We start from the raw sequence: 15,731 nt of genomic DNA, 5'->3' as shown, positions 1-15,731 counted from the left end.
AGTGGTATATAAATACTGTTAATAAATAATAGTAATAGTAATAGTAATAATAATAATATTACTCTGGACCCACAGCAAAAAAAAACTTTTAAAAAATAAACACGCATCTTTCTAGCCAATCAAAGGTTTTTGAAATCACCTAATCAAATCTTAACTATAGTTATAATGCAACTACCCTTTACTGAAAATAGATTCCAATAAATGTTGAACTAGAATTTATCGCTATGGTCAGAGTTAACACTGCAAACACCAGAAACTTTATTCAGTTGGAATCTTGGCACAATTCTATGGGCCTTTTATGACATCAGCACTAGAGTCCTTTTTTCTATACTCAGGTAAATATGGCTGCCTACTGAGGGTTTCACTTTAAGCCTCTGATGAAGTGAACTGGAGCCCACAAAAGCTTCTCACAAGCCTCTTTGCTGGTTTTGCTTCAAGCGACTTTGGGCCCAATCCTATCCAACTTTCCAGCACCGGTGCAACAGCAATGCAGCCCTGGGGTAAGGGAACAAATGATCCCAAACCTTAAGGAAGCCGCTGTGACTGCACCCCCAATACAGGAAGCAGTGCATACCCCATAGGCACAGCAGCACCAGCACAAGAAAATTGGATAGGATTGGGCTGTAACCTGGCTATCGCTTATCCTATGACGGGAGTTTTTAGGAGCCACTGATGTGGGATTTCGGCAAGAAACACTTGGGAACAGGAGTTAACTTAGACCATTGGTCTTGCTAGCTCAGGGGTTGGCAACCTTTATGCTTAAGGGAGCAAGATGTTTGTCAATGATGTCATCACGTCACTGCCAAACTTCCAGGCTGCCAAGCATCTGGAAGCAGCTGTGCAGAGCTCAGCTTAGGAGGTGAAGACTCCTGCCCAGTTTGCCATGTGCAGGATGGGGGAGTGGCAAAGCTGCCTACCCAGGCTCGCGGCACAGGGAACTTGCCTGCAGGCCATAGGTTGCTGACCCTGATCTAGCTCAATACTGTCAACCCTGGCTGGCAGTAACACTGCCACTTGGAATCTTCACATACAAGGGCAGTATTTTTCACACACACAAAATGAGAGATCTTTTTAGGGGGGAAGGGAATATTTTGTGAGCAAACAAATAAAACAAGTACTTACGTTTTTCTGCAATGTTACCATAAACTGCATCAGTTTTGTCTTCAAACTGCAGAAAGAAGAATCATCATAATTTGTGCTGATTTATGTAAACAGGTGGATTTTTCCCTCTTCCCCAGTCCCCAATTCTCAGTATAAGCAAAAGTTAAGACATGTGCCCCAACCCTGTGCATATCTACTCAGAGATAAGTCCCATATCTACTCAGAGATAAGTGTTCAGTGGGATTACTCACAAGCAAGTGTGCCACCCAATTGCAGCCATAAGGACTTTAGACTGTACAACCCGTTATGCTAGTCCAGGTAGTACAGGTATTTTCTTACTGAAGTTGCCTTGTTTTATATAAAAAGGCAGAGAACTACAGTTTGGAACGAAGGTTGGGTCATTCGCAAGATGAATATATTTTGAACAATGATGCTGCTGTTACTGTGATAATGTGATGGTGGTCCAGGTGGGGTCCTACAGCCCTTTCATCTCAGTTTCCTTTTCCATTGCTCACCAACCCACCGCTTTCTTTGCCCTCTGCCATCTTGTCAAAACATTCCAAATTCTTATGAGATCTGCAAGCATGCATAAAAATAAGCTACACAAAACACAAGCACTTAATGACTACCTGTACAGGACTATTGAGGCACGCGGCACCTCAATGTTCACAGCAGCTTAAGGTTTTTCAACAAAAGTTCTCAAAACAGGGAAACCTACAAAATTTCATTCACTAAACAGATCAACAGAACAAACACCAGCCCCTGCCCAAAAGATGACAAGCAGGTCAACCCAGATATGATACTAGAGACCACTCACGCACATCCCTCTAGTTGTGGGTGAGTTTTTAGGATGGATTCAATGAGCAAAATCTCGCAGAAGGAAAGAGTTAACCCCTTCCCTCCCTCCTTCAGTGCCACTACTCTGGTTGAAATGGGGAGACTCCCATACCTGCTTTAGCTTGGGAGAAAACAAGCCAGGAGATTTCATGCATTTCCCAGGTTTCAGCCCTGAATTGACAATGGAAGAGAAAAGAAAGGAAGGAATGGCTGGGGGGGGGGGACTGGGAATATGTAGGAATGACTAAAACCAAATGTAGGTATATTACTTAAACTCAAGCTTTTTCAGTCCAGGGAGAAGATTCTTGGAAGTGTTATGTCATCCATGGACATGCCTGACTTTTGCCTTTCTTGGTTTATAAATGCTATCAGAGGGATCAGTAGGAGCAGTTCATTATTCACTGGGACAGGAACAGAGGCGTCACTAGGGTTTGTGTCACCCCATGATGGATTTCCATACAAATATAGAATAAATTACAATATCCTACTCATAGCCTAAATGCAGTGGCATCACTAGGGTTGTTGGAACCCCCATTCACTTTATTTATTTATTTGAATATATAACAGTCCTGGTCACCCAACAAGTCAGTAACCAACCCAAAACCAGTGGCCAACTTGATGACACTCACACAACTGAATAAGCGTTTCTAGTGTTAGCTCTGATACATGGGAATGAGAGCTGACTCATACTAACACCTGAGTGTTCCCTGCTGTGTCCTAAAAACAACGTATTGGCTCTCAGAACAATCAGTCTCATTGGTCAGTTTAGAGTTAAGGACATCCACTCTGCCTACAAGGACATCCATAAGGCAGTTGTGTTTTCTTTTCCTGGTCAGTTGATAATAATCTTTGATAGAATATAAATAATACAGCATGGTTTGTCCCATTACATTGTGCGTGAAATTACCTTTCCACTGATATGATGGTAATATTTATAAATACAAATTTTTCAAAAGGTTTCTACAATTTTGGTCACTAGTGATGTCAAACCCCCTGAGGGTGTCAACTGGCATGGACCACACACACACACACCCACCTGTGACTCCAGTGGACAAGAACCTTTTCCAGTCTGCCTTAACATGGCAGTATTTTAGTCTCCTTTGAAGGAGCCCCCAAGGCTCTTGTACAGGACGACTATTGACCAGTCTCCAGTTTTTGCCATTTTGGATAAGGCATTCAAGGGAATCGTGGCAACCTGACTATCAAGATTCCTTGATGAACCTAGTCTTCTAAACTCTCTTCAATCTAGCTTCAGGCCAGCATTAGGATACTAACAGCTTTGATAATCCTAGCTGGTGACCTACACTAGGAACCAGATGGGAGAGCAGGTCTCTTTTGATTCTGTTGGACCTCCCAGCTGCTTCTGATATCATAGACCAGTGGTTCTCAAACTTTTTGATCTCTGGAGCCCTTTACACTCCTAAACAGAGTCTCGGGGAGCCTTGCTGGAGCATGTGCAGATCTTGGGAAGCCCAAGAGTGCTGGCGCATGCGCATAATGGTGCAGAGTCAAGCAGATACCTGCCTCTTATGGTGTGCTTGTGGAGCCCCAGAAGGGGTCTCAGGGAGTCTCCTAGCTCTTCGAGAAGCACTGCTATATATCACGGCATCCTTCTGGATCGCCTTGCAGGGATGGGAGCCAAAGCCAGTTTTCTGCAGTAGTTTTGGTCCTTCGTGAAGGGTGGATTCCAGAAGGTGATGCTGGGGAGGGGGAGAAAGACTCCTGTTCAGCACTTTGCTTACTGGTCTAGAGGTCTCTAGGACTCCATTTTGTGCCCCCCCATCATGCTATTTAACATTTACATGAAACATCTGAGGGAAGTCATACAAGGCTATTAGTATTCCCAGTATGCAGATGACGTTCAGGACTCTCTTTTCCATCTGGTGCTGGGAAACTATGGATGTCTAGAATGGCTTTTAGCATAATAGAATGGAGAAGAGCTTGCAACCTAAAATTAAGGCAGAGGGACTTTTGCTTAGGAGATCTGCAACCCAAGCAACAGACTGTCAAACTCTTCTGGAGAAGACTGTGCTCCCTCAAAGGTTCAGGTTCACAGTTTGGAGGTACTTCTAAACTTGGCACTGAACACAGGTGACCAGGTGACAGCGGAGGTTCACAGTGCCTTTGTTCAGCTTAGGCTGGGGTGCCAACTGAGATCTTAAATGAATGAGTCAGACAACTATGGTGACCCAGGCACTGGTGACATCAAGACTGGACAGCTGTAACGTGTTCTACATGAGGGTTGCCTCCTCTTTAGAACATGACACTGGGACAAAATGCAGTCACCACGTTATTAACTGGTGGTAGGGGTCATGCCACAACACTGATGTACCCGCTTCATTGACCACCTGCATGTTTTCAGGCTCAACTCAGGTCCAGTGATGACCTTTAAAGAATTTTAGTCAGTGCTTTCCAATGTTTTTCTTCTCACACCACACTGACCTCTATGGTCTTCACCTCTTATGATGTCACTTCCGGCTTCCAGGAGTCTTGACTGGGTTCTGTGGCTCTATTTCTAGAGCAACTGCCTGTAGTACCAAATTGTATGTTCCTCTTCCTCTGCCAGTTGAGGAAGTGGAACAGATAATTTGTTACTACAGACGGTTATCCTAGAAACAGAGCTGCAGAACTCAGAAGAATTTTTCAGTTATTTTCAACCACAGTGCTCCAAACTCCCACAGCATACCTGCAGACCTTTCACGGTACACCAATGTGCCACAGCACAGCAACTGAAGTTAGCTGCCTTAAAAATTTGGGACCTAAATATCTTGAAAGATATTTTCTCCCCACATGGAACTCCCCATCCCATGAAGTCATCAAGAGAAGCTCTATTGCTGGTGATGTCACAGCCAGCCATAAGGTTGGTGGCATCTCGTTACAGGGCCTTCTCTGAGAGGCTCTTTTCCCTCTCACATAACACCAAAACCAGGGGACATCCACGAAAGTTGGAGTGTTGGGAGAGACTGTCCTGACAGAAGAAAATATTTCTTTACCCAGTGTGTAATTAGTTTGTGGAACTCTTTGCCACAAGAAGTAGTTATGGCATCTTGCCTGGATGCCTTTAAGAGGAGATTGGACAAATTTCTGGAGGAGAAGTTCATTACGGGTTACAAGTCATGGTAGGTATGTGCAAGCTCTTGGTTTTAGAGGCAGGCTGCCTCTGATTGCCAGATGCAGGGGAGGGTACCGGGATGCAGATTGTGACTGTTGTCTTGTGTGCTCCCTGGGGCGTTTGGTGGGCCACTGTGAGATACAGGAAGCTGGACTAGGTGGGCCTTTAGTCTGATCCAGCGGGACTCTTCTTATGTTGGTATGCTCAGTCTGGGTTCTCGGCATCACCTGGCACGACAAAGTTCCAAACAACACAGTCCTGGAACGTGCTGGAATCCCTAGCATGTATGCACTGCTGAAACAGAGACGCCTGCGTTGGCTCAGTCATGTCGTGAGAATGGATGATGGCTGGATCCCAAAGGATCTCCTCTATGGAGAACTCGTGCAGGGAAAGCGCCCTACAGGCAGACCACAGCTGCGATACAAGGACATCTGCAAGAGGGATCTGAAGGCCTTAGGAGTGGACCTCAACAGGTGGGAAACCCTGGCCTCTGAGTGGCCCGCTTGGAGGCAGGCTGTGCAGCATGGCCTTTCCCAGTTTGAAGAGACACTTGGCCAACAGTCTGAGGCTAAGAGGCAAAGAAGGAAGGCCCATAGCCAGGGAGACAGGCCAGGGACAGACTGCACCTGCTCCCAGTGTGGAAGGGATTGTCACTCCTGAATTGGCCTTTTCAGCCACACTAGACGCTGTTCCACAACCACCTTTCAGAGTGCGATACCATAGTCTTTCGAGACTGAAGGTTGCCAACAACAGCTCAGTCTGGGTAATTCCTACCTGGATGAGATCAGGACCACCCCCTCCTTGTTGGCACTTATGAAAGGTATAAGAGTGTTCTTGTTTCAGCAAGCCTCCTGCCGATTTAATTTCTTTCCGCTCTGGAATGTCTCTTCTGCTGCTATGACATTTTGCGGTTTGGTAATTTTGATTATTTTACTCTGTTAATTTTGTTTCATTTTGTGTTGATTTATTATCCTTTGAGAGCATCCTTGGGGTTTCCATTTTGGTTAGAAGAGGCAAGATAAACATCTTTTGTAATGACTAAGGGCTCAATCCTATCCAACTTTCCAGCACCGGTGCAATTATATTGCAGTCCCGAGGTGAAGGAACAAATCTTTCCATACCTTGAGGAGAGAGTCCTCCTCAAGGTATGGACTTCCTCCCCAACACAGCAAGCAGTGCATACCTCATAGGCATGGGCAGGAGGCCTGGTCTAGAGGGTAGAGCCTCCGTCTGCCTGAAGATAACATCCACAAGGTCACCAGTTCGAGGCCACTGGCACCGTGCGACCTTGGAGCAGCTGACAAGCTGAAGCCGAGCAATTCCATCTGCTCTGAGCGTGGGAGGATGGAGGCCAGAATGTGAAGCCAGATCGGAATGAAACACCTTGAATGTAGTAGTTCTTGAAAGAAAGAACCTTCTTTGAAATTGTAAAAATCCCTATTCAAATAGGGATTTAGATAAAGCCTGCCTATGTAAACCACCTCGAATAAAGTTCAAGAAAGGCGGTATATAAATACCTGTTATTATTATTATTATTATTATAGCAGCACCGGCACTGGAAAATTGGATATGATTGGGCCCCAAGGCTTCAAACCTATACACACTTATCTAAGAGTAAGCCCCACTGTGTAGAAAGGCATAGGATTCTGCTGTAGATAAAATAAACTCCATTTCAGTTGGGGGAAGACAGTAAGAGGTTAACAGCCCAATCCTACGCATGTCTTCTCAGAAGTAAGTCACATTACAGTCAATGGGGCTTACTCACAGGTAAGTATGGATAGGATTGGGCAGCGTGTCAAGGATTTCATTAAAAGATGGATTGGATTTGAAAGGAAGGAGATGGCATTCGGTTACATGCTCTAATTTGGGATTCTCTAGCACAGAATTCATGCAGTCTAGACTTTAGAGTAAAATGTGAGCGCAATACAAACAAAATATAATTCCAGGACAGCCCCCAGCAAAGTTACAACACAGAAGAATAATCTAGTTTTTCATTGAAACTTTCTCATACTAAATCTTCTATGAAAAACTTAAAAAGTTGATTGAGACAGTGTATGTGAAGCTTTGGGCACTCCATAACTGCCAACTATGACTACTATTAACAAGGGACCATTATTTACTTATGCTGGACGTTGGCCATGACAAAATTAACAGCAAGAACGTGTCCTGGAAAGGCCATTTAAATTGGGGCAGGACGTGTTCATTTGTCCCCTTAACAGGGCTAGAAGTAGATAGAAGTAGAATCCGCTACTCCAGGATTTGCCTTCATTTCCTTTCAACCTTCCGAGTTCCCTTTGCAATGATAGTATCTACTAATGATCCATCCACCACTTTATCACATCATCCGAGTACCATTCAACACAGCAAAGGATGCTTGGTGGTGGCCCCACAATGGTGGAACTTTCCCAAAAGTCCATCAATGTCCAAGCTTCATAATTTACTCAGAGAAGTGGAAGACTTTTCTCTGGGTTACTAAATCATGTCATTCAAACATTTAAGCTTCAGGCTCTCACGTTGCATTGTCTCTTTCCACCCCACCTTCATTCATGAGGGGAGGAGCTTAAAAGCTGCCATTTGTGGTTTAGAATAAGCCACAACTTCCTATTTCACCTAAATATAGAAACTGTGGTCTGCTCAAACCACAGTCTGGTTTGTTAACCAAGTGTGATCTGAACAAACCACAGTTTTCCATATTTGGCTGAAATAGCAAACAATGATTTTTTTTTAAGGACCCCCCCCCCTCTCTCTCTCTCACACACACACACACACAATTTAGCACTGTGGTTTAGCACTGTGTCTCAAGTCTCTGACATGTGAAGATTAAGGGCCCAATCCTATTCAGCTTTCCAGTACTGATGCAGCCATGCCAACAGGGTGACTGCTGCATCCTGCGATGGGAGGTCACTCACAGAGGCCTCCTCAAGGTAAAGGAGTGTTTATTCCCTTACCTCAGGGTTGCATTGTGGCTGCATTGGTGCTGGAAAGTTGGATAGGATTGGGCCCTAAGATAACTGGTTAAGATCTACTGTACTGTAGCAGTTATCAGAATAAGCTGTGAATGGCTAAGGGCCAAATCCTATCCAACTTTTCAGCCCTAGTGTAGCCATGCCAATGGGATGTGGTGAGAAGGTAGTTATGGAGGCCTCTACAAGGTAGGAGAACATTTGTTGCTGCACAGGTGCTAGAAAGTTGGATAGGATTGGGCCCTAAGCCCTCAGTTCAAATTCCACCTAACCAGAAATGCTTACAGTAGCCCTAAGCAAACTACCCTTGCTCTAGACTCAACTCCACCTGTAATATAAATCGATTTCTATTCCGCTTTTCTCCCAATAAGGGCACCAATACTGTACATCAGTAGTTCTCACACATTTAGCATTGGGATACACTTTTAAGAATCAGAATTTGTCAGGACCAACCAGAAGTGATGCCATGACAGAAAGTGACATCAAGCAAGAAAACTTTTAACATCCTAGGCTGCAATCCTACCCACACTTACCAAGGAGTAAGTCCCACTGACTATCATTGTTAAAAGAATATACATAGTAGCTTGTTAAAAGTACAGGTATGTAACATTTCCCCAAATGCAGTTACATACCATGGTAGCATCAAGTCTACTATATTAAAAATAAAATATTGAAATGAATGGGGACCCACCTGAAATTGGCTCACAACCCACCCAGAGGGTCCTGACCCACAGTTTGAGAAACACTGCTGTACATGGATAACGGTTAAGTGGCTCAGATTAGGGGGGGGCCTACAGCAAAGCCCTGTACTAACCCCCAGGGCATCCACACCCATCTCCATCTGCACATTACCCTTGACTGCAGTCACTAGCCCAGGTGACCTTCTGATGGGCAGGGGTGTCCAGCCAGTGTTCAATTTGGCTGGACCCCCCCCCCATGTCACATCAACCAATAATAACCCTAGTCAACATTACAGGGTTTTTCTAAGGATTATTGAGAAAACACTCTTGAGCATTTAGGGGGAAAAGTCCTCTAACAACTAAATTGATATCAGCAAGTTGTTATATTTTAACTGACTTTTTCAATATTATCTATATTTCAAATTCTTGCATGGTTTTAAACATTACCTACCTTAAGCCTCATATTCAAGATAAATTAACTAATAATAATTACAGCATTTGTATATCGCCTTTCTCGCTGACTCTGACAACACACTGTTAGTCTTATAGACTCAAGACAGGTTACAAATTTTAAAACAAACAACTGCTATAGACACTGCATGTTTCATTCAATCAGGAACTTAATTCACACTGCTGAAAGAGAGAGTACTGCTGTCTGTGAACTCATTATGAAAAAAAATGCACAAGATTCAACTGTAAAAAGATCATTCAACAGACCTCACTATAGCAACTTTCTCAGAAGTTTTAAAGAAATGTGCCTTCCTGGACTTGCTTTCTGCCCATTACTTTACACAGTTTTATTCGGGGGGGGGGGGGGAGATACGGGTCTTACAGAAACTCTATAATTTCAACACCCCACCCCACCCCAAATAATCCTAAATTTTTTACAACTTTGGGATTAAAAAATTCCATCCAAGTGGGAGGGGTGTGTGGAGTGGACAAATGATTTTCTGAAATAGCATCCAAATTGCAAATATTCTAGAGCCCTGAGTAGGAAAGATACTGAAGGAAATGCCCCATACCCCTTGGATACATAGATGGGGAGGTGGGGCAGTGTTAAGACATTCAAGTCAATCCCACTGCCCCTCCCAGCCCAGGAAACCTCCTCCACCATAAAAGCAGTGGCCATTCATCTGTGATCCCCACCCAAGGTTCTATTTGCAGGATCCCCAAAGCAGCCCATTGATTCCTACCTTCGAAGCATCTAAGGAGAGAGGAGGGCAGTGGGTAACAAAGAGCCAGCCTGCTGCATATACCTGCTGCAGGAAAAGAAGCACTTCCAACAGGAAGTGAACCCCTAGAGGTCAGGAGAGCCATAGAGAGCAGCTGAGGAGATGGCTGGCACAAGTGGTGGATTCAGCTCTGCCGGAACTGGAGAGCCCCCTAGCAGCATCAGCTGCTGCAGCCGTGGGTGTCTAATGCCTGCCATTCAGGCTGCAGGGGAAGGGAGGCTGGTGTGTTCGCCCTGTTCTCTCTCTGCAAAGTTGGGCGGTCACGTGTCCATTAGGATTTGTTTTCAAGTACCCTCCCAGTCTGGTCTGGCATAAGGATGATGGGAAATAAGGCCAATGCTACCACACTCAAAATACTATTTGTGCATTTAATTTTTTTTTTTAAAGAACACACTGCAATGCCAAATACACTGCTTTTTTCAGCTTACTGCTGAAAATTGAAAATGTTTAATCAAATTTACAACCCAAACCTGTACTGGCTGGGTGCTGGTGTACCATGCATTGCACCAGTATAGGCTGCTTTACAGCAGTAGCTAAGCAGCCTCCACCGGAGAGGCCTCTTGCACGACTGCAGATAGCCAAAGACCCACTGCAAGCCTTGCAGGGGGTGGAGCAGGGCAGAGGAGGGCAGAATGGGGAAAGGAGCAGGCAGAATGGGGCAGTGATGAAGGTGGGAGGGAGGGTGGTTCAGGCCCAGGAAGGGAGGTTCTGTGGCAGCACATGCCAAATCCTGACCCTCTTCCAGGCCTGATCCTGGATCAACATGAACTTGCGCCAGCTATAGAGCTGGCACAGATTCGAGTTGACCCACTGAGCCTGCAAGGACTTACCCAGGGCCAGGGAACAAATGTTCCTTTATCCCAAGGCAGCCTCCCAAGGCTGAAGCTCCCCCGCAGGATTCAGCAGAACCCATGCTGGTGTAGCTGCATCTCCACACAGGGAGTTGAAGTGGATTGGGCTGCCTGTCCATTGAGAGTGTACAGTGATGATGGGATTAAGGGAAGCATGGTAAGAAAAACTGTATTATTGTAAACAGATGTATGCTAAAGCTATGACCACCTGGGTAAAACAACTTTTCTACTGCTTCTGCACCTTTACCAGCACGCAAGAATTAAGCTGGTGAAGCCTTTCCTGTATCTATCTCCCTGCTAAAAAAAGTTTCAGCTCCATAATTTCTGTATGTTTGGCAGCAACTTAAAGGCATAGGAGCTGGGCTACAATAAGAATTGGCAACTGTATGAAAAACCACCATGTTTCTCAATGGCATTCCTACTTTTATCCCTACACTGCAACCAACATTAAGATGCAAACATTTCAGATTCAAGCAAAATAAACTTGGAGAAAAAGTACATCAGGGCACATATTTCAAGGGGCAACTTAAAAAGTTTACAAGCTTTGAGATAGAAGAGACAAATCAGCAAGGCATTTCTTGAATCTTCCTCATTTTCTAATCACTATTATGGTTTACCACCAAAAGAAAAAACAAAAACCAGAAGTTGATGAAAACAGCAACTAACAAGGTTTGGACACTCTAGGTCGGACTTCGTAGAATACCCTTGAGAAGTTCTCCCATTAAAAAAATGTTCCATAAGAATACTTAAAATACAGACACTATTTATACAAACATTTTCTGTTTGGCTTCCAGCAGTGTTTGTATTTGGTTTGTTTTTTAATAAGTATCATTGCGTTAAATGATGTTATGCCCAAGGGGGGAATGCAATTAACATCTGGGAAGAGGGAAGGTTGGGGGGATTTTCTGTGCCAACAAAGACTGCCGTGTACACAGTATTTGCTTGTGTTATTCTACTGATAAAAGTTTATCCCACTTCCTCCAACTGTAGTTAAGGCAGCTCACAGCATCAGATGCAAAAAACACCAGCCAAGATCCAAAGAGCTACCATAAGGTTGGTCTGGACATGCTCAGAAATGTTTTGGACCTCTCTCTTCAAGCCAGTGCACCCCTGAGCACTTTGGAAAGCCCCCACTGTCAAGAGGCTTGCAACGGGGCACGGAGAGCTACTGTAAAAAACATGCCCAGGATTTTAAAAACCCTCAAAGTGTGCCCTGAGCTACAAATTATTTATTTAATGCAACTGCAGGCTGCTTTTCCAGAATAAGTTCCGACCAAAGCAGTTTATTTAAAACAACGCTTTCCACATGCGCAGCCTCCGACACATTCTCGGCATCACCTGGCAGGACAAAGTTCCAAACAACACAGTCCTGGAACGTGCTGGAATCCCTAGCATGTATGCACTGCTGAAACAGAGACGCCTGCGTTGGCTCGGTCACGCTGTGAGAATGCATGATGGCCGGATCCCAAAGGATCTCCTCTATGGAGAACTCGTGCAAGGAAAGCACCCTACAGGTAGACCGCAGCTGCGATACAAGGACATCTGCAAGAGGGATCTGAAGGCCTTAGGAGTGGACCTCAACAAGTGGGAAACCCTGGCCTCTGAGCGTTCGCTTGGAGGCAGGCTGTGCAGCATGGCCTTTCACAGTTTCACCTGGCCAACAGACTGAGGCAAAGAGGCAAAGAAGGAAGGCCCACAGCCAGGGAGACAGACCAGGGACAGACTGCACTTGCTCCCGGTGTGGAAGGGATTGTCACTCCTGAATTGGCCTTTTCAGCCACACTAGACGCTGTTCCAGAACCACCATTCAGAGCGCGATACCATAGTCTTTCGAGACTGAAGGCTGCCAACAGCAGCTTAAACGTTATTTATGAATGAGGTATGCAAATAAAAACTATTTTTAAAAAATATAGTTTTTATTTGCATACCACAAACATGGTATGCAAACCATGCAAACAGCCACAAACCAACCCAGCAGTACAAAAATCAACATCAGCTAACATCACCTACTGAGCTGAAACAGCACATCAGCATAAGGCATTGGGCTAACATCAATTAAGTCAGGTGGAATACATTTTGAAGGGATCCTTAAGAGAAGTCAATATGGGGGTCTGTAGTTTCCCCTGGGCAAAGTTTTTCCTATGCACAGTGACACTGCCAAAGTCCCCCCATCTGCACCCCCTGCAAACAAACCTGTGTGTGCAGTGGGTCTGAGAACAGGGCCCAAGAAAATGATCCAAGGGCCCAGGCAGGCTCATTTGTGCCGTTCTTCGACTCCCAGCCATCAAAAACCTTTACAAGTCAATAGTCCTCTCTGTTTTCAATGCAAAATGAATTCCAAAGTAACTCCCACAGGAGATGTCAAACTGTGGGAAGAAGCCCTTTGCCTGACCCCCAAACCACCAGTCTTCCACCAAGGGGTAGAAGCACCTATATGGGACCTGTGAGCTACTGGTTACAGATCTAGCCAGTTTGTCCTGGCTAAACTGTCAGTTATGATGTCACAAGGATCCCACGATGATGCTGTTATTGTCACACTGCTGAACTGACAGTTACTCAGTTCTCAGTTACCTATAAAAGTTACCTATAAAAGGTTATAGGTTATATAGGTTACTCAGTTACCTATAAAAGGCCTTGCACAAAGCAAGGCTGGCCTTTCCTTTGCTTCTGCTACTGCATCACATACGTGAAACAGCAAGCACTGGAGGAAGCCCTCATCCCACAGCTTACGCAAGAGGTCAAACAGTCGCCCTCACGCTGAGAGCAGTTGCGTTGGGCCAGTGCAGGTTCCAACAAATCTCCGGAGGGCCAGAGGCTTATTGGAGACTGGGGGCTCCATGAGGGCCGCACTGAGAGGCCTCGAGGGCCACATGTGGCCCCAGGGCCGGGGTTTGGGCACCCCTGAGCTATGGCATAGGCTTCCTCATGAGGAACCTGCTTGAATCATTCATTAATAAGACTATTCCTTACCTCTTAAACTAGAGGTCTAAACTAGAGGTCACAGAATTGGGGAGACCCGTGTCGAGTTTCCCAGCCCTGGAAGGGGGTTAGGATATGGCGGCAGAGACTGCTGCCATCTCCACTCCCCTCCTGGGCCCATTCCTCCCCACGCCAGTTCTGCCCCCTACCCACCCTCCCCCCATCCCAAAAAGGCCTGCCACCAGCCAGCAGTAGAACCTAACACCGGGAGCCCACAGCATTCATCTTCCGGCGCTGTGGCCCCGCACCAACTAATGCCAGGTCCAGTGCTAGTAGTGCATCAATACAGCTAGGGCAAAAGTGACTTATGCAACTTTCTGCAACAATTGGGCCAGAGATGCCGACAGAACACTGGCGCTACAGCCCATAGAATTGGGCCCTAAGAGCTCAAAGAACCTGCAGGGTAGCAGGATGCTCTACCCCCCTCTACAATGGCTTCATACCTTCAATGTGCTTAGTGGCCAAGTGCACAACTGACTCCCACATTTTGGCTACCTACCACACAGCCAAGTGCAACACCCAGCCACTGAGGCATGTCTGAATGGTGCACCAATTCTGCTCTTTCAATCTTTCATTTTTCACTTTTGAGTTCATATTTTGCGGAAAGCACTTCCAAAACATACCTTCTGCACCCCGCTGGCAGACAAAAATCCCAAAATTTATTATGTTTTCAAACACCATGATTTTGGGGGCAAGATCTGGAATTTAAGGTTCTGGAATTATTATTTGGAACACATGGGCCTTGCAACAATGACACTCATGGTTACTCTGCTTGGCAAGACTGCTCAACTGAAGAAGCACAGGACTTTTGTTGTGAACAAATGATCTGGCATCTCTGTCACACTCATTAACAGTGCTTTAAAAAGAGATACATAAATCATGTGTGGTACAGGATGGAGAACTACTGTTTGTTTATTCCAGTGAGGTCCTTGGTGCTGAACAAGTTACCTCAACTTGCAAGAGATGTCCCAAATCAGAAACTGCTAGCATTGCTTCTCAAGCGAGTCAAATAATTTGCATAAATAAAACACTTTTTGAAACATGCAGATTAATTTTACCAAAGATCATTCTAAGATATCTGTCTAGCACAGAGGTTATTACCACAACCGGCACCCACTATAATTATTCATTTCTAGGACAATTTTAGCATGGAAGCATCTCTATATTCCTTATTATCTCGTTCATTCTCACAACAACTCCTGTCAGATACATAGTCAACATGACAATTCTACTGATGAGGGTAGATTTCCAGGACAGGCTAGGAAAAACATGTCAAATTCCTCAGCACAAAACCCCCTTTTTTCCCTTCCCTCCTAGGGAATTTAGGGCCCAAGCCTATCCAATTTTCCAGTGCCCGTGCAGCTGTGCCAATGGGGCATGCACTGCATCCTGTGTTGGGGAGACAGTTACAGAGGCCTCCTCAAGGTATGGGAACGTTTGTCCCCTTACCATGGGGGCTGCACTGTGGTTGCACCGGTGCTGGAAATTTGGCTAGGATAGGCCCTTAATGTTCTGAATTTAAAGAAAAAAAATACAGTACTTTGCAATAAAACAAGAGTGCAAATGAAAATGTGAATTGCTCATTATTTCAATAGTCTGAGAATGCAAATAAAAATATCGATATCTATATAAATATATAAAATAAGCAAACAGTGAGATTGCTCACGTTAGAAACAGAAATCAACTAATCAAAGAGCCATTTAGAATGCCTATGACTGGAAGGTACCCAGAAATAACTAATTAAAGGGCCAGTGACAGGAAAAGTAAGGAACTGCTTTAAAATACACAGCAAAGGAGGAACTTACTAATTAGATGAGAAAGCTGGGACTTTTATTGCACAGGACCTACTTCAGGCATTAAGAACTCAGACATGGGCAGGGGCAATATAGGAATTTTATGGGCAACATAACATACTATTATGGACCTCAACAAGTGGGAAACCCTGGCCTCTGAGCGGCCCGCTTGGAGGCAGGCTG

The 15,731-nt window shown here is 45.0% G+C and overlaps 1 protein-coding gene across 1 annotated transcript in view; it reads right to left on the bottom strand.

Annotated features, from left to right (window-relative positions):
- The window catches only part of LOC136661223 (zinc finger MYM-type protein 4-like), a 56,573-nt gene that overhangs the window by 34,260 nt on the left and 6,582 nt on the right, over nt 1–15,731 (bottom strand). Inside the window, exon 2 of the mRNA XM_066638294.1 lies at nt 1,123–1,168. Within this exon, the coding sequence (XP_066494391.1) occupies nt 1,123–1,168 (46 nt within the window). The remainder of the gene's footprint in view (nt 1–1,122; nt 1,169–15,731) is intronic.

The sequence above is a fragment of the Tiliqua scincoides genome, chromosome 10, assembly GCF_035046505.1.
Source record: "Tiliqua scincoides isolate rTilSci1 chromosome 10, rTilSci1.hap2, whole genome shotgun sequence".
Taxonomy (NCBI): Eukaryota; Metazoa; Chordata; class Lepidosauria; order Squamata; family Scincidae; genus Tiliqua; species Tiliqua scincoides.
Note: the sequence above shows the minus strand (reverse complement) of the source record. Positions and strands in the feature narration are given on the sequence as shown.